An 18,149-nucleotide genomic window follows, 5' to 3' on the forward strand; every position below is an offset into this window, starting at 1 on the left:
GAGCTGCAGCGCCCCAGCCGAGTATACTTTACGTCCGAGGAGGTCCATTAGCCTGGCCTCCCTGGATTTGGGGGCTGGAGCTTCCTGCCCATGACGCTCTCTGTCATTTACCGATTGTACCACCAGGGAACACGGTGTCGGGTGTATATGGAGGTACTCAGAGCCTTTAGAGGGGGCCATATACTTCCTCTCGACGCCCCTCGCCGTAGGGGGGATGGAGGCCGGTGACTGCCAGATGGTATTGGCGTTGGCCTGGATGGTCCTTATGAAGGGTAGGGCGACCCTGGTGGGAGCGTCCGATGAGAGGATGGTAACAATCGGATCCTCTATTTCCGAGACCTCCTCGGCTTGTAGGCTCAGATTCTGAGCTACTCGCCTGAGGAGGTCTTGGTGCGCCCTGAGATCCAGCGGGGGGGGGGCTACTGGAGGAGGTACCAGTCACCGCTTCATCAGGGGAGGAGGATGAGGAGACCCCCGGCAAGAGAGTGTCTAATGGGGGGTCTCCCTCGGCCCTCGCCTCTGTCTCCGGAGCCAGAGCGGAGTCTTGCTGCTTGGACCCTTCCTCCCCATCCGGGGAGGGAGGGGGGCGAGACAACGAGGCTTCCGGCACCCTGTGTTCCACCGTCGCAGGCCTAGCAGGAAGCTGTTGGGGCCCCTGGGCTTGATGGTATGCCCAGGGTGTCCAAAACCCCCACTGCTGTGGGCCTTGGTCGTGTTGTGGCGGGTCGTGAAAGAGCGCCGCCTGCCGGTCGGTGCCCAGCGCATACCCGCTGTCCGTTTGGGAGGAGACCGACGGCTGTCTAGAAGGCCACGGCGGGGCCGACCCTGGCTGGTAAGGGTCTGCGCGGGTCGGCAGGGACGATCTTCTCGGTGCCGGGGATCGGTACCGGGAGTCATATCGGTGCCGGGATCGGGTCCGGGACCGGGTTCTGTCTCGGTGCCGGGATCTGGACCGGTACCGGCCGCCGCTTCGGTGCCGGGATCGGGACCGGGACCTGCCACCAGCTCGGTGCCGGGAGGTCGACCGGGACCGGGACCTGCCACCAGCTCGGTGCCGGGAGGTCGACCGGAACCAGGACCTGCCACCAGCTCGGTGCCGGGAGGTCGACCGGTGCGGCGAGTGACGGCGGGACTGGCTCCTGGAGTCACGGTGCCGGTATCGGCGGCTGGAGTCCGACCGCGACCGCCTTGAGGTCGACCGGTGCCGCGAGTGCGACCGGTACCGCCGAGGAAAGCGGTGCCGGGACTGCGAGCGGCGATGAGATCTCGACCTGCCGTGACGTCGGGACCTGGACCGCGAGCGCGAGTCCCGAGACGGTGCCGACATCATGGGCTTGCCTCTAGATGCGACCCGCACCGGAGGTACCGGGGGTGGCAGCTGAGTAGGCTCAGTCAAGGCAATGAGGTCCTGTGCCGAGGCGAAGGTCTCCGGCGTGGATGGGACAAATATCTCAACCCCAGATCTCATGGGGGAGCTTGGCGGCACCGGACTCGACGGACCCGCCGGGCCCGGAGTCGACGGTGCCGGCGGCGCCGCGGCCGATGTTGAGGCCGGGCTGTCATAAACAGATAGCTAAGGGTTAATGTCTCTTTCACCTGAAGCACCTGACCAGAGGACCAATCAGGAAACCGGATTTTTTCAACTTTGGGTGGAGGGAATTGAGTGTCTTTGTCTTTGTTTTCTGGCTGCCTGCTTTCTCTGAGCTTTGGAGAAGTAGTTTCTTTTTTCTAGTCTTCTGTTTCCAAGTGTAAGGACAAAGAGATCAGATAGTAAGTTATATGGTTTCTTTTCTTTGGTATTTGCATGAATATAAGTGCTGGAGTGCTTTGATTTGTATTCTTTTGGAATAAGGCTGTTTATTCAATATTCTTTTAAGCAATTGACCCTGTGTTGTATCATCTTAATACAGAGAGAACATTTGTACTTATTTTTCTTTCTTTTTATATAAAGCTTTCTTTTAAGACCTGTTGGAGTTTTTCTTTACTTCAGGGAAATTGAGTCTGTACTCACCAGGGAATTGGTGGGAGGAAGAAATCAGGGGAGATCTGTGTGTGTTGAAGTGGCTAGCCTGATTTTGCATTCCCTCTGGGTGAAGAGGAAAGTACTTTTTGTTTCCAGGATTGGGAACAGAGAGGGAGATTCACTCTGTTTGGATTCACAGAGCTTGTGTCTGTGTATCTCTCCAGGAGCACCTGGAGGGGGGAAGGGAAAAAGGATTATTTCCCTTTGTTGTGAGACTCAAGGGATTTGGGTCTTGGGGTCCCCAGGGAAGGTTTTTCAGGGGGACCAGAGTGCCCCAAAACACTCTAATTTTTTGGGTGGTGGCAGCAAGTACCAGGTCCAAGCTGGTAACTAAGCTTGGAGGTTTTCATGCTAACCCCCATATCTTGGACGCTAAGGTCCAAATCTGGGACTAAGGTTATGTCATGGTGGCAGCGGTGGGATGATATAGACAGAATCCGGAAGCCAGTAGGAATATTATATTTTTCTTTTCTCTGCTAAGGGCTTTTTAGCAGAGAGAGAAGCAGTTGGTTTTAAAAGGGAACCAGAGAGAATTTTTTTTTTCTGCTCTCTCTCGCAGTTTGTGGCTTGCATGTTAAGGGTCTTTTGTCATGCAATAGCCCTCCCATTAGGAGGCAAGTACCAGCACTTATAGGCATGCAAATAAAGTGGTTTTTCTGGTTTCCCTTCATTGAACATTAGCTAGAGAGAGAAAGGGAAAAAAGCACTGTTGCTAGGCAGACTTCAGGAGGCAACAGAGAACCTGCAGTTCAGAAGATAAACACAGGAGGGCACCCCAACACAAGAAAACAGGAACCATGACTTCTAAGGCAAAAATTGACGCCGAAGAACAAATCAAAGAAGCTGAACACAGGCGACAGATGGAGATGAAAGAAAAGGAAGAAAGCATGAAACTGGCAGCCTTCCAAAGAGAACAGGCAGCCCAAGAGGCAGCACACAAAAGAAAACTAGAAGAAGAAGAGGTGGCCTACCGAAGGAAACAAGCAGAAGAAGAGTTGGCCCACCGCCGAGAAATGGAAAAACAACAAAAAGAAATGGAAAAACAACAAAAAGAGAATGAAGAGAAGGAAAAACAGAGAAAACATGAACTGGAGTTGGCAAAAGCTGGGATGCCTGTGCCAGCCAACCCTAAAAACCCGGCGCCAAATATTGCTCCACAGCACAGGAAATTTCCCACCTACAAGGCAGGTGATGACACCGAGGCCTTCTTGGAAAATTTTGAAAGAGCCTGTCTTGGGTACAGCATTCCCGAAGACCAGTACATGGTAGAATTGAGGTCACAGCTCAGTGGACCTTTAGCAGAGGTGGCAGCTGAAATGCCTAAGCACCAAATGAATGACTATAAACTTTTTCTAACCAAGGCCAGATACAGGATGGGGATAACCCCAGATCATGCCCGTCGGCGCTTCAGAACCCAAAAGTGGAAACCAGAGGTGTCATTTCCCAAACACGCCTACTACATTGCAAAAAACTATGAGGCCTGGATAACAGGAAACAACATTCAAACCTTGGAAGAACTGAACCTCCTCATACAAATGGAGCAGTTCTTGGATGGTGTTCCTGAAGACATCACACGGTACATACAAGATGGAAACCCCAAGAATATCGCTGAGGCGGGGGAGATTGGAGCCAAATGGATGGAACTGGCAGAAAGCAAGAAAGCTACTGTCAAGGGGAACGATTACCCCAGGGGGCACACAGACCATAAACCCTACAACCGAGGACAGCCAAAGACCCCACATACCACCCAAGTAAAGCCACAGATACCCTACCCTTCAACCTCACCAGTCTCCAGTAACTCACCTCGGCCCAGTGACCCATCAGATGGAAGATGCTTTAAGTGTAATGAACTGGGACATATCAAGGCCAACTGTCCCAAGAACACCATGCGAGTGCAATTCATTACACCACCATCAAACCAAAGATCCCCAGGCCCGGATGCCTCTCAAATACCCTTGGAGCGAAGGGAAAATTTGAGAGTGGGCGGAAAGAAGGTTACTGCGTGGAGAGACACGGGGGCACAAGTGTCAGCTATCCACCAATCCTTCGTTGACCCCAAATTCATCAACCCAAAGGCCAAAGTTACAATTTACCCCTTCATGTCACAAGCTGTAGACTTGCCTACAGCTCAACTGCCTGTCCAGTACAAAGGCTGGTCAGGAATGTGGACTTTTGCAGTCTATGACAATTATCCTATCCCCATGCTACTGGGGGAAGACTTGGCCAACCAGGTGAGGCGGGCCAAGAGAGTGGGAATGGTTACACGTAGCCAAACCAGGCAAGCTTCCAGACCCATTCCTGTTCCTGAGCCGTCCACAGAGGCCCCGTCTGTGTTACCAGAGACCCAGACAGAGGTAGTGGACCCGGATTCCATGCCTACCACTGAAACAGCCACAGCATCTCCAGTCCCAGGCCCGGAACTGGAACAGCAACCAGCACCAACAAGTGCAACTACATCTTCAAACTCAACGCCAGAGGGCGCCAGCGAGCCAAAACTGGCAGAAGCCACAGACAGCCATACCCAAAAGGCTCGGCCAGAGCCTGAAATACCCTCAGGTGCACCAGCGGAGAGCGGTTCACCAGCAACGGAAACAACCCCATCACCTACATCGCTTCCAGAGGGACCAAGCCCAAGTCCACAGTCTGAGGAAGAACTGGTGACCCCAGCCTCAAGGGAACAGTTCCAGACTGAGCAGGAAGCGGATGACAGCCTTCAGAAAGCTTGGGCGGCGGCACGGAGCACCCCACCGCCTCTCAGCTCTTCTAATCGATCCCGGTTTGTTATAGACCAAGGACTTTTATACAAGGAAATTCTTTCTGGTGGACACCGGGAAGAATGGCAGCCGCAAAAAACAGTTGGTGGTTCCAACTAAGTACCGGGGGAAGCTCTTAAGCTTAGCCCATGATCATCCCAGTGGCCATGCTGGGGTGAACAGAACCAAGGACCGGTTGGGGAAGTCCTTCCACTGGGAGGGGATGGGCAAGGACGTTGCCAAGTATGTCCGGTCTTGTGAGGTATGCCAAAGAGTGGGAAAGCCTCAAGACCAGGTCAAGGCCCCTCTCCAGCCACTCCCCATAATTGAGGTCCCATTTCAGCGAGTAGCTGTGGATATTCTGGGCCCTTTCCCAAAAAAGACGCCCAGAGGAAAGCAGTACGTACTGACTTTAGTGGACTTTGCTACCCGATGGCCAGAAGCAGTCGCTCTAGGCAACACCAGGGCTAACACTGTGTGCCTGGCCCTAACAGACATCTTTGCCAGGGTAGGTTGGCCCTGCGACATCCTTACAGATTCAGGGTCTAATTTCCTGGCAGGGACCATGGAAAAACTGTGGGAAACTCATGGGGTGAATCACTTGGTTGCCACCCCATACCACCATCAAACCAATGGCCTGGTGGAAAGGTTCAATGGAACTTTGGGGGCCATGATACGAAAATTCATCAACGAATTCTCCAATAATTGGGACCTAGTGTTGCAGCAGTTGCTGTTTGCCTACAGGGCTGTACCACATCCCAGTTTAGGGTTTTCACCATTTGAACTTGTGTATGGTCACGAGGTTAAGGGGCCATTACAGTTGGTGAAGCAGCAATGGGAGGGGTTTACGCCTTCTCCAGGAACTAACATTCTGGACTTTGTAAGCAACCTACAAAGCACCCTCCGACACTCTTTAGCCCTTGCTAGAGAGAACCTAAAGGATGCTCAAGAAGAGCAAAAGGCCTGGTATGACAGACATGCCAGAGAACGTTCCTTCAAGGTAGGAGACCAGGTTATGGTCTTGAAGGCGCAACAGGCCCATAAGATGGAAGCATCATGGGAAGGGCCATTCACGGTCCAAGAGCGCCTGGGAGCTGTAAACTACCTCATAGCATTTCCCAATTCCTCACTAAAGCCTAAAGTGTACCATGTTAATTCTCTCAAGCCTTTCTATTCCAGAGACTTACAGGTTTGTCAGTTTACAGTCCAGGGAGATGATGCTGAGTGGCCTGACGGTGTCTACTACGACGGGAAAAAAAGACGGTGGCGTGGAAGAGGTGAACCTCTCAACCACCCTGGAACGTCTGCAGCGGCAACAAATCAAGGAGCTGTGCACTAGCTTCGCCCCATTGTTCTCAGCCACCCCAGGACGGACTGAACGGGCATACCACTCCATTGATACAGGTAATGCTCACCCAATCAGAACCCCACCCTACCGGGTGTCTCCTCATGCCCAAGCTGCTATAGAACGGGAGATCCAGAACATGCTACAGATGGGTATAATCCGCTCATCTACCAGTGCATGGGCATCTCCAGTGGTTCTGGTACCCAAACCAGATGGGGAAATACGCTTTTGCGTGGACTACCGTAAGCTAAATGCGGTAACTCGTCCGGGACAACTATCCAATGCCACGCACCGATGAGCTATTGGAGAAGTTGGGACGGGCCCAGTTCATCTCTACAATAGACTTAACCAAGGGGTACTGGCAAGTACCGCTAGATGAACCTGCCAAGGAGAGGTCAGCATTCGTCACCCATGCGGGGGTGTATGAATTCAATGTCCTTCCTTTCGGCCTTCGAAATGCACCCGCCACCTTCCAGAGGCTGGTAGATGGTCTACTAGCTGGACTGGGAGAATTTGCAGTTGCCTACCTCGATGATGTGGCCATTTTTTCAGACTCCTGGCCCGAACACCTACTACACCTGGAAAAGGTCTTTGAGCGCATCAGGCAGGCAGGACTAACTGTTAAGGCCAAAAAGTGTCAAATAGGCCAAAACAGAGTGACTTACCTGGGGCACCAGGTGGGTCGAGGAACCATAAACCCCCTACAGGCCAAGGTGGATGCTATCCAAAAGTGGCCTGTCCCAAAGTCAAAGAAGCAGGTCCAATCCTTCTTAGGCTTGGCCGGATACTACAGGCGATTTGTACCACACTACAGCCAAATCGCTGCCCCACTGACCGACCTGACCAAAAAGACCCAGCCAAATGCAGTTAAGTGGACTGATGAGTGTCAAAAGGCCTTTACCCAACTTAAGGCAACGCTCATGTCTGACCCTGTGCTCAGGGCCCCGGACTTTGACAAGCCATTCCTAGTAACCACAGATGCATCTGAGCGTGGTATAGGAGCGGTGCTCATGCAGGAAGCAACAGATCACAACTTCCATCCTGTCGTGTTTCTCAGCAAGAAACTGTCTGAGAGGGAAAGTCACTGGTCAGTCAGTGAAAAGGAATGCTATGCCATTGTGTACGCCCTGGAAAAGCTACGCCCATATGTTTGGGGACGGCGGTTCCAACTACAAACTGACCATGCTGCACTAAAGTGGCTTCATACTGCCAAGGGGAACAACAAGAAACTTCTTCGTTGGAGTTTAGCTCTCCAAGATTTTGATTTTGAAATTCAACACATCACAGGAGCTTCTAATAAAGTTGCTGATGCACTCTCCCGTGAGAGTTTCCCAGAATTCAGTAGTTAAAAAGTGTTCTTAAAATGTAGAAGTCTGTTAGTTATATACTTAGGAGTATATGTAAAGGTGTATGTGTTGTATTAATCTGTTTATTTTCAAGTTCTAGAAGGAAATCGCCGCCAGTGAGCTTCCCCACTGTCTGCAATTTGGGGGGCGTGTCATAAACAGATAGCTAAGGGTTAATGTCTCTTTCACCTGAAGCACCTGACCAGAGGACCAATCAGGAAACCGGATTTTTTCAACTTTGGGTGGAGGGAATTGAGTGTCTTTGTCTTTGTTTTCTGGCTGCCTGCTTTCTCTGAGCTTTGGAGAAGTAGTTTCTTTTTTCTAGTCTTCTGTTTCCAAGTGTAAGGACAAAGAGATCAGATAGTAAGTTATATGGTTTCTTTTCTTTGGTATTTGCATGAATATAAGTGCTGGAGTGCTTTGATTTGTATTCTTTTGGAATAAGGCTGTTTATTCAATATTCTTTTAAGCAATTGACCCTGTGTTGTATCATCTTAATACAGAGAGAACATTTGTACTTATTTTTCTTTCTTTTTATATAAAGCTTTCTTTTAAGACCTGTTGGAGTTTTTCTTTACTTCAGGGAAATTGAGTCTGTACTCACCAGGGAATTGGTGGGAGGAAGAAATCAGGGGAGATCTGTGTGTGTTGAAGTGGCTAGCCTGATTTTGCATTCCCTCTGGGTGAAGAGGAAGTACTTTTTGTTTCCAGGATTGGGAACAGAGAGGGAGATTCACTCTGTTTGGATTCACAGAGCTTGTGTCTGTGTATCTCTCCAGGAGCACCTGGAGGGGGGAAGGGAAAAAGGATTATTTCCCTTTGTTGTGAGACTCAAGGGATTTGGGTCTTGGGGTCCCCAGGGAAGGTTTTTCAGAGGGACCAGAGTGCCCCAAAACACTCTAATTTTTTGGGTGGTGGCAGCAAGTACCAGGTCCAAGCTGGTAACTAAGCTTGGAGGTTTTCATGCTAACCCCCATATCTTGGACGCTAAGGTCCAAATCTGGGACTAAGGTTATGTCACGGGCGCTCCAGTCGGGTCTGCCTGGCCGGAGTAGCAGACTTCGACGGTCTTGGTTCTGCCCCCGGTGCCGGAGAAGGTCGGTGCCGGGGAGTCTTTTCGGTGCCGGTGCGATCCGGTGCCGGCGCCGAGATCACGGCCTGCGAAGCCGCCGGGTCAAGTGCCGCCTCCATAAGGAGAGTCCGGAGTCTTTGATCCCTCTCCTTTTTTGTCCTTGGCTTAAAAGCCTTGCAGATGCGGCACTTGTCCGATCTGTGCGATTCCCCCAGGCACTTCAGGCACACGTCGTGGGAGTCGCTGGTAGGCATAGGCTTCTTGCAGGCCGCACACTGCTTGAAGCCCGGCGAACCAGGCATGAGCCCGGTGCCGGGTGCCGGGAAGGGCTAAAGCCCCCGGCGAACAACTATTTACAACCTATTTACACTTAATTACTACTATCTATAACAATAACGAGAGATAACGAGAGATAACAAGGAGAGCTAGGGACGTGGAGGACAGCTATGCCGCGCTCCACAGTTCCAACGACCGACAAGGCGGTAAGAAGGAACTGAGGAGCGGGTGGGCCGGCAGGGATATATATTGAGCGCCATGGCGGCGCCACTCCAGGGGGCGACCTGCCGGCCCACTGGAGTTGCTAGGGTAAAAAGTTTCCGACGAACGTGCACGCGCGGCGCGCACACCTAACTGGAATGGATGTGAGCAATCACTCGAAGAAGAACGTCTGTTAGTCTACAAGGTGCCACAGGATTCTTTACTCCATTAAGTGTTAAGTACTTTTAACATGTATGATTCACAAAAGCCAGATATCTGGTACCAGGCTCAGTCAACTGGACCTAAAAAAACCTCTCCCATCTGTAGTATGAGGTGGCCTTCCTGATCTCTGCAAGTTTGGTTAAAGAAGAGGCAGACTAAACACATTTGGGCTGTGAAAAACTTACTGACACCTAAGTTTGGTGTCTGTAAGAAACAGACATCACATTACAAGCACTGGGCTCTCAACTGCTTCCACCATGTTGTAGGTCAGACACTGGGGAAGAGGGGGCGCAAAGGGGGGGGAGAGAGAGAGAGAGAGAGAGAGAGAGAGAGAGAGAGAGAGATGAACTACAAGGGAGAGGGGGAAAAAGTTAGCCTAGCAGGAATGACATTCAGAGAAGGGGAAGCAGCCCAAAGAGCGCAGTGTCCCGGATGATGCCCATAATGGCATGGACTCCGAAAACTTGTTTTTAAACAAAAGAAAAACCTGATTAATTAGATAATTTAAAAAAACCAAAAACACAACAAAAAAAACAACCTCAAACAGCTAAAAATACTCAAAGGAAGAAACAAGCAGACTTACTTTGGCATTCAGAAATGACTAAATAAAGCTGGAGGCCACAGCTTCTGTTTATACTCCTAAAAGACAGCACATGGGGAGGGATTGGCAGAGATTTCTAAAAGATTTCAAGATCATGCATTAGGAGCACTTATCCTGGGAGTGTCAGTCCACTAGGTAGTTCTCACTGAAGAACCACAACTTTATCTGTAACCTTTCAGATGCTTCCTCTAGCACCAGAAGAACCCAATGAGTTACAGTACACTTACATAAGCAAAGGACAAGTGAGAACCCCAATTAAAGTAATTTTTCATAGTCCTTCACGCTTCAGTTCTGCTACACAAAAACAAACAACATACACAGCCCAATCTCACTGTGGTTTTATTTCTTTAAAATCTTGTTTGGAAACATACCTGACATTTCAATGGGCTGGTGAACTGTGGAATAAGCGAGACCTTGGCACATCTGCCATGTGATGTAGAGATAAATATTTGTTGAGTGCAAAGAGCCATTATTGAACTTTTTGTTTCAACTGTAAAAAAGTTCTCAGAAGAGCAGCTTATAAATAATGAAACTTAACACAAGAAATTAAAGTGCTGTTAATTAAGAAGAGTAACTATGTAGAAATGGCACATTCTTACTTAACAGATCTGCCTCCTGTGTGTATTCGGAGTCAAATGTGACCATATTAGTCTTTATTACTATTTTCTCCTATAATAGTTACAGTAAAGTAAGCTAGCTCTCACATCAACAAAATTATTGGGTATATTCACATTGTTGGATCTTTATTACGGGTGATGATACACAAGCCAGAAGGAGGGGGAAAAGCCTTGACTTTTAGATCACAGATTGAGGGTGCTCGGTATGAGAGAAGTTAGAACACACACAAGTAAACTGAGCTGTCTCGGAGGCAAATGAATCACAACATAATAGGGATGTTTGATTCCAGGCTTAATTGATCAGATTAGCTAAACAGTACAGATTTAGAAAATAAAATTTCTCAAGAAGGAACAAAAAGTCCTGGTACAGATTTTCAAAGTGGTGGTCGTAATTATCCACATACATTTGTGCATACCCTATTTATGCATAAAGTGCCCAGTGAATGCACATAAACTAGGTATTTGGCATACCGGATCAGTTAGACACAGCTAGTGATATGCACATGCAACATCTGATTTGCACACACAAATATCTGCAATTGTTCATGTCTACCTGAAAATGTGATTGCATATATACCTCTACCCTAACCCGATATAACATGAATTCAAATATAACGTGGTAAAGCAGTGCCCGGGGGGGGTCGGGGAGGACATGCTGCGCACTCCGGTGGATCAAAGCAAGTTCAATATAATCCAGTTTCACCTATAATGTGGTAAGATTTTTTGGCTCCCGAGGACAGTGTTATATTGGGGTAGAAGTGTATTTAGTAATAAAATAGCTTTTGCCTTTTTTTTTCATTTTAAGCATACAAATATTTATGTCCTCATTCCACTGCTAGGTACCCATGCTACAATTATTTTCTAAAAAAGGACAACAGTGTTTATATCATACTTTATGAAGAAGAGAACAGATAACAAAAGGGTATGGACTGTATTAGAAAGCTTTGCTCTGAAAAGTAATCATTAATTTAACAAGGTGTAAATAACACCATTTCTTAATGAGGCATTTGGAATCAAATTATTTACAGCTAATTTGTATAAAGTGTTGAGAATGAAGAAAAGTAATTTAAAATACTTACTGGCAATCATTATCGTTTTAGAGTTTCCTCCTAGGCTATCTTTCAAAAGCCAAGTCAACACAGAGTCCCTGTAAGGCACAAATACTTGCTTCTTCTTTGCAAGAGGATTGGTTGCATCCTGAGATAAATCAGCTGTGAGAGGGGAAAAAAGCAATTCTGTATATTGATTACTTTTTAAAAGAAATTAAAACCATGGAGCTATTACCACTCCAGTGGATTCAACACAAACCAACTGCAAAAACAGATATATAATACTAATGCAGAAAGAGGACTGAGCATGAAAGAAAATAGAGACGTACCTAAGGCAGAAATGACATTTCCCAGAGTAACTAGAGATTTGTTAATATTCCCTCCTTCCTTTAATCTAACCCCTGTAGCACCAGTGGCATCTGCTCTCTCACTTCCAGCAAGATCTACCAAATGGATCTTGCTAACAGTCTCACAAGGCATTTCAGCATCAAATTTAGCCTAAAGAAAAATATAAAAAGAAAATAGAAAATAATGGGTTAAGCTACAAAGTTCTGGAATCTAATTGAATTCAGTTTCTATCTTCCATGTCATGTTTTAAGATTACATTAATTTGTTTGCAGTAGTAGAGCTTTAGAAGTCAGATGTACAAGAGGTACCAAAGGAGTTCCGTGCACAAGCAGCTGCATAATACCCATTTAACTGATTTTCATAAGTAATATTCCAAGCTATTTACATATATAAACCAACCACAAACATCTTAAAATGTATTGATATTTTAAAGAAGTACAATAAACTCACCTGTTAAATCTGTATTAAATTTTTGGCTAACAATCAGTGCTGCACTTTTTACATACACATACAACCTTTTCACTCAGATTTCCCCATCGTACTTTTACAGTGTCTTTGAACAATACATTGATACCATTTGTTGGCTTGCCTCCCACCCGTCTCTAAAAATTGTAAGCTGAGTAATTCACTGTTCCCAAAATACACAACTTTTTGCAACATGCTATGGAAAAAATGAAACTGTGCAACGATGACAAATTCTACCTTCCTTCCATCCTCCCTCCATAAAACTCTCCATAGGCCTACTATCCCCACAAAATTACAAAAAAAAGTAAACTACCTTTTCTAAGGTTGACTGCTACTGGGAATTGGAGTGGAAAACAAATACCTAGAAGAATATATTTGGTCACCCCATTAGTCCAGAGATGAATGAAATGAATATGCATTCAAAGTTAGGACTCTAGTAGCCAGAAGAGGAACAGTTAATGGGAGACCAGTCTGGGCCATGGGACTGTATTTCAGGAGTGTCTGGCCAACGTTAAAGCATAAAAGGCAGTCACTACTTTTATGCAAATCACACATAATTTTCAATATTTTTCCCCAGTGTTGTTGGGATTCTATGGCAACAGAAGGGTCTATGCTTTACTTATTCACTGAGTTTTAGCTAGCTTGAGTTTCAGTCAATTATCATCGAGAATGGTGCATCTGAGAAAAGTTGTTTTAAGAATTACTAGGCACTGTAATGTACAATGTCTTAATACAGTCACTGAGAAGTTCATCATACCACACTTAACTCTAACAAAAAAACATACCCTTCCCTTTCTCTGCTGCAGAAGACAAATACCACCCACCTGTCTCAACAGGTGAAGGAAATTGATGGGGCTGGTGGTAAAGAGGGTCAGACCTAGCATTGAGGGAGGGAGACACTCACTGAAGGACACCAAGTAGCTTCTCCTCACCTTGGAGTCTCTAACACCCACTGGCCAGCTATAGGGGAGAGGTGCCGATTGTGTCACAGCCCCAGCTCTGGGGATTTAACGTGGAGCCCGCGCCATCTGGAGCCTCCTTCAGCTTCATTCAAGCAGCTCCACCCCATATCCACCCTGAACTAAGAATAGGAATTCAGTCTGCCAGATGCTGCAGTTCTAGTCAATTGCCTTGGGGATCAGGAAGGAATTTCTCTCCCAGAGAGCCAACTGGCAGAAGCCTGGGGAGTTTTTTCACTTTCCTCACAACTCCTTCAAACCACAAGTGACAGTAGGAATACACTTAGTACCTAACTGAGGTACCTGGTTGAGCTGTTAATTCATATCAGTTTGGGTTTTCAGTGCAGTTGAAAGGATAAAATGAAAGTTTCCCAGAGGTAAAAGACATGGGATTTTGCTGATGGGCCTTGGGTTCATGGGACAGGGTAAGGCTGAAGTCCCCATCTTTCTGCACCTTTTGTCCCCTTCGTAGTGAGCGGTGGTAGCAGGCCTCAGACCGAGCTGAGTGCTAGAGGATAGTCTAGGGAAAGGGTTACATGGTAAGAGCCCTTGTACCCTTCCCACTTAAATGCCTGGTATAGGCAAGTAAGGGTGAAAGGCGGATAACATCCTTCCCTTGTGTTTAAGCTTAATAAAAGTTGCAGCCTGCCACTTAAACTCCATCCAAGTGTCTGTCCTTGTTTCGTCACTGTATTTGCATCAATAGAAGTAACTGGGTCTCCCACGTTGCTGATTTAAGAGTTACATGTTTCAGTTAGCAAATAAAAGTTATTACATGCAAATATTTAAAGACAATGCGATTTTTTTTACCTGAGTGAAGTTGATCGTGAAAATGGCATGAGACCTGCTGCTAACGTCATTCATTCCAGTTGCAGCAGTAGTTCGATTTATGTTTCCTGCTTCCATAAGTTCCTCTACATCGCTGTAATTTTGTACTAAATGTTTGGACAAATCTGAACAGAAGCAAAAATGATTATAAATTAAAACAAGTATACTTATGAAGCTACTGTGAACTGATTGAGATTCAGGTTCACCTCAGTACAATGCAGCAGTGCTCAAGTAACACAGAAAGCGTTTATAGTCAGATTTCCTTTATTTCTTTTAAATAGTGTAAATGAGACATTGTGTGAAGAATACGTCTTCAGACTATTATTATAAAATTTACAGTAGAATAGTTCAAAAAATTGCATACTTCTCTTTGAAGCATATAGTATATGTCTAACCTTTCAGGGAAAAGAACCTGCATTGGCGGAGTGGTAGACTAAGATAGTTAGAGTCTAACAAATCCTTTCCAGTTCAAACATCCATGATTGATAAGTTAGCCCCCAACGCTGATTTGAAATCAATTAGCAGAGCTTCACTTCAGTAAAAAAGTGGTGTACTTTAGAAGAGTTTGGAAATGAGAACTGTACAAAATAAAAAAGACTGTTCCCAATAATGCTTTTACATTGATAATGAAACATATTGTCTTTCACCTTCATTTGCATTTACAATTTAAAAACAAAAAACAGGGATATACACTTAAACATAAACCTGAAAATATTCATTAAGCAGAAAGCAATGAAGTGATTTTACCCTCAACGTAAGGCCCTTCTTTCGGATGCTCTCGTATTCTTAAATTATAAGTTTTTGATGATTTTCGCCTAAGCAGATCTCTCACACGTTCATTATATATTTCCAGATAACTGAAACAAAAGTATTTGAATTTAGAAAAATATTGAATGATACAATATTTTAAAAAGCAAACATTACTGGAAAGAGCTCATTCGGATGGTAGAATTGAGCCTCAATCCTGCAAGTTTACATAGGAGTGACTTCACCCACGAGTCCAATTGACTATTCAGTCACTCCTGCATGTAGGCATTCTGCAGGACAGATCCTAGTTCGTAACTTTTTCACCAAGTTATGATACCATTCACAATATAAGCTCTATGGTAACAAAATTGCTAAAGATCACATTATGATGTAAACATCTCCCTGCATTTCCTGGTGTTTTGTTTACTGTACTATGCTTCCTAACCCAATACCAATGAGAATTAGTATATCTTGATGCAAATCCTATTATTACCGATAGTTGTAGCAACAGAAAATAAAGTAAGCCGTTAAACTTCTTTCCTTTATACACTTTGGACATTAGAAAATGGTCTAGTAAAAAAGGTTAAAAACTTGTTTTCATCACGATCAAGTGATAACAGAATGTAGAAAAATCTAATATTTTTCATAATTATTACTCTTGCTACCTACAAAAAGCCAAAAAAATACAGAATTAAAGTATTTTTAAATTATTACAAATGGCACATGTAGCAACAGCTGAAGTTAAGGTTGTTTAAGTGTTTCCATTCTCAAGAGCAATTTCAACTGACTATAAATCATGTCAAACTTTCACCATGTGAGATGAAGTTTCCCAGGTTTGGTCTCTGTCTGCAGTGAAATTTCTGAATACAAGGGGAAGGATTAGTGAAGGTTGCTTTATAAAAGCATGAATTTTTCTTAAAGTATTGAAAAAGTGTGGGAGGTCCAGCAGAGAAGTTCTGATAACATTTTACCAGAGCTTTCCACAAAAATCCATTTTCGGGCTGAGAAGAAGAATAAGTTTCATCCCTAAAACCACATTGCACAAAACGATACTAACATGAAAACAAGGAGTTTATAACAGAGTAGGTTCATTCCCAGCAATCTTTGTAATGTACACAAAACCTACCTGACTTCTGTTCGAAAGGATGCTTCATTCCATCTTGTTTTTTCATTTATTCTGCTGAATAATCCTTCACAAATTCTAGGTATTAAGCCAGCATCGCCCTGCAACAACAATTTTTATTTTCTACATCGCTACATGTATGCACTGTATATTTTCCAAACAGAAGAAATCACCAGTTGAAATTGAAAATACCCAAAGTCATTGCGCCAGATATGCAGCAGGGAATTATTAGCAAATATTCTTAATATCACATTTAGCAGACATAGCAACTTGGAGGTTAAGCAGTTTGCAATTCAGATCCTAGCACTGGCCCTTAGTTTTGAGTTAGATTTTACCCTGTGCCCTACACATTTGGTCTATACAAATCTCACCTACTTAAAGCAGAGAAAGAATCCAGTTCTCCAGGACAGCATTTAACTTCCTTAACCATCCTTTCTCTCCCCTAAACCCTTTGCCTCAGTCACACACCTTCCGACATCTGCAACAAAAGCAGGGGTCCTACAGACAACAACCTCATGCACTAAATAACCCTGATCCAGCCCCAGAGCAGATCCATCTTCCGCACTGAGTGAGGCAGAGTCCTGTGGAAAATATCAGCATGCAATAGCGTAATTAAAGACTATCATAATATATGTGCACGATGGGGGGCGAATTAAGGCAATTTTAACTCTTGTATTTCCCTATTTCTAAGTGCTTTATTTTGCAACCTTAATGTTCTTTTTGCACAGTTGTTTGTGTGTAATTTCCTAGGTTTCTGAAAAGTGAAAACCAAAATTTGAATAACGTGGAAACATATTGACACCTACTGATGGGGAAAAACATAAAAGCGAGACAAAGACATAAAAGCACGCCAAAAATAGGTTAATTTTAATGAAATAGATGGGCCAAAATATTAACATAACTGTCACTGGATTAACACCTTTGTTTCATATATTCCAACACACCCATGTGGTTTATCAGCACAAACCTCTGCCACTTGAGCTAACACAGTAACTCCTAACAGTAGTAGGTTATTATCTTCTATGTGGACCAACCACTAGGAGGTAGCTGAGACACTTCCCTCAGGGGTTTCACAGACATTTATTGGCAGCAGAGAAATGCTGAGACACCAGAATCTTGAGTTTACTTATTTCTTGGGTAAACTTAACTACAGGCCTCAGATATAAGAAGCATGTGCTTGCACGTTTCCTTGATTTATATTTCTGTTTAATTTAGCCATCGATTTTAAGTTAGGGGTTTTTGGTGGTTTTGTCAGAAATATAGCTGCATATTTCTTATTAAAATTAATTAAAAGTGAACAGAAATCTAAAAAAAACAGGCACCTAAAACCAATTATGATTACACACTAGTGAAGTCTTCATCTGGGGACCCATTCTGCTAATGAATACACTGTTACTAGAATATTAGCACACACTATCAGTGCCACTTGCAGAGTTTGGCAATCAATGCATATTTGCTAATGGCACTGTAAGCTCTAGGAGGGTGAAAAGTCCCTTGACTACAATTTTAGTACTAGTGCTTTAAGGAATAGCAAAAAAAGGAAATTATTTACTTGTAACTTGAATTTTGTCTATTATAGGTAGAGTCTAGGATCAAATGTTTTATACAAGTGATTCTGTGAGCCAACTGCCACTGTCTATCAATTTATATAATCTTATACATACGGCCAAAGTACAGTAACTATGGCTCACAGCGAGAAGAATCAATGTAGACCTCTATTTCTGAGCTGGGTCAAACAAACACTGCTACTTATATCATAGCAAAATCTCTTGAAGATAATGTCCACTAGATTTACTCAGGAAGTCTCGCAATATGCAGGTTACTTAGCACACCATTTTCAGCAATTTATATCTTTCATTCATAAAATTTTCTCTCACCCTAACATTCTATTATGCTTATTCACCACACGGAAAAAACTTCATAACATTATACGCGAAGTTACTTATTCTGTGTGTATAGTAATATGTAAAAGACAGAGTCAAATTCACACTTCCAGCTCAGGGAGGTGAAAATTAGTGACACAATTACAGTTCAAAAAGGATTTAACTGGCAGAGGGCAAGTGGCAGCCTTCCCTTCTTAAATTTTGCTGGGGGTGGGTGGTTATTTTAGCTAAGGAGTACAAGAGACCAGCTAACAGAGGATGCTTCTGGGATGCACTTAATCAGCATGCCAC

At 44.9% G+C, this 18,149-nt stretch overlaps 1 protein-coding gene across 6 annotated transcripts in view; it reads right to left on the bottom strand.

The window, feature by feature from the left end:
• Window positions 1-18,149, bottom strand: part of KIF16B (kinesin family member 16B) — a 218,987-nt gene that overhangs the window by 172,648 nt on the left and 28,190 nt on the right. For all 6 annotated transcript variants that reach the window (XM_050952005.1, XM_050952007.1, XM_050952006.1 and 3 more), the window contains exons 5-9: window positions 15,979-16,076; window positions 14,853-14,962; window positions 14,088-14,230; window positions 11,835-12,003; window positions 11,536-11,667 (exon numbers count right to left, since the gene is read on the bottom strand). In XM_050952005.1, the coding sequence (XP_050807962.1) occupies window positions 11,536-11,667; window positions 11,835-12,003; window positions 14,088-14,230; window positions 14,853-14,962; window positions 15,979-16,076 (652 nt within the window). The remainder of the gene's footprint in view (window positions 1-11,535; window positions 11,668-11,834; window positions 12,004-14,087; window positions 14,231-14,852; window positions 14,963-15,978; window positions 16,077-18,149) is intronic.

The sequence above is a fragment of the Gopherus flavomarginatus genome, chromosome 4 (genome assembly GCF_025201925.1).
Source record: "Gopherus flavomarginatus isolate rGopFla2 chromosome 4, rGopFla2.mat.asm, whole genome shotgun sequence".
NCBI classification, from domain to species: Eukaryota; Metazoa; Chordata; order Testudines; family Testudinidae; genus Gopherus; species Gopherus flavomarginatus.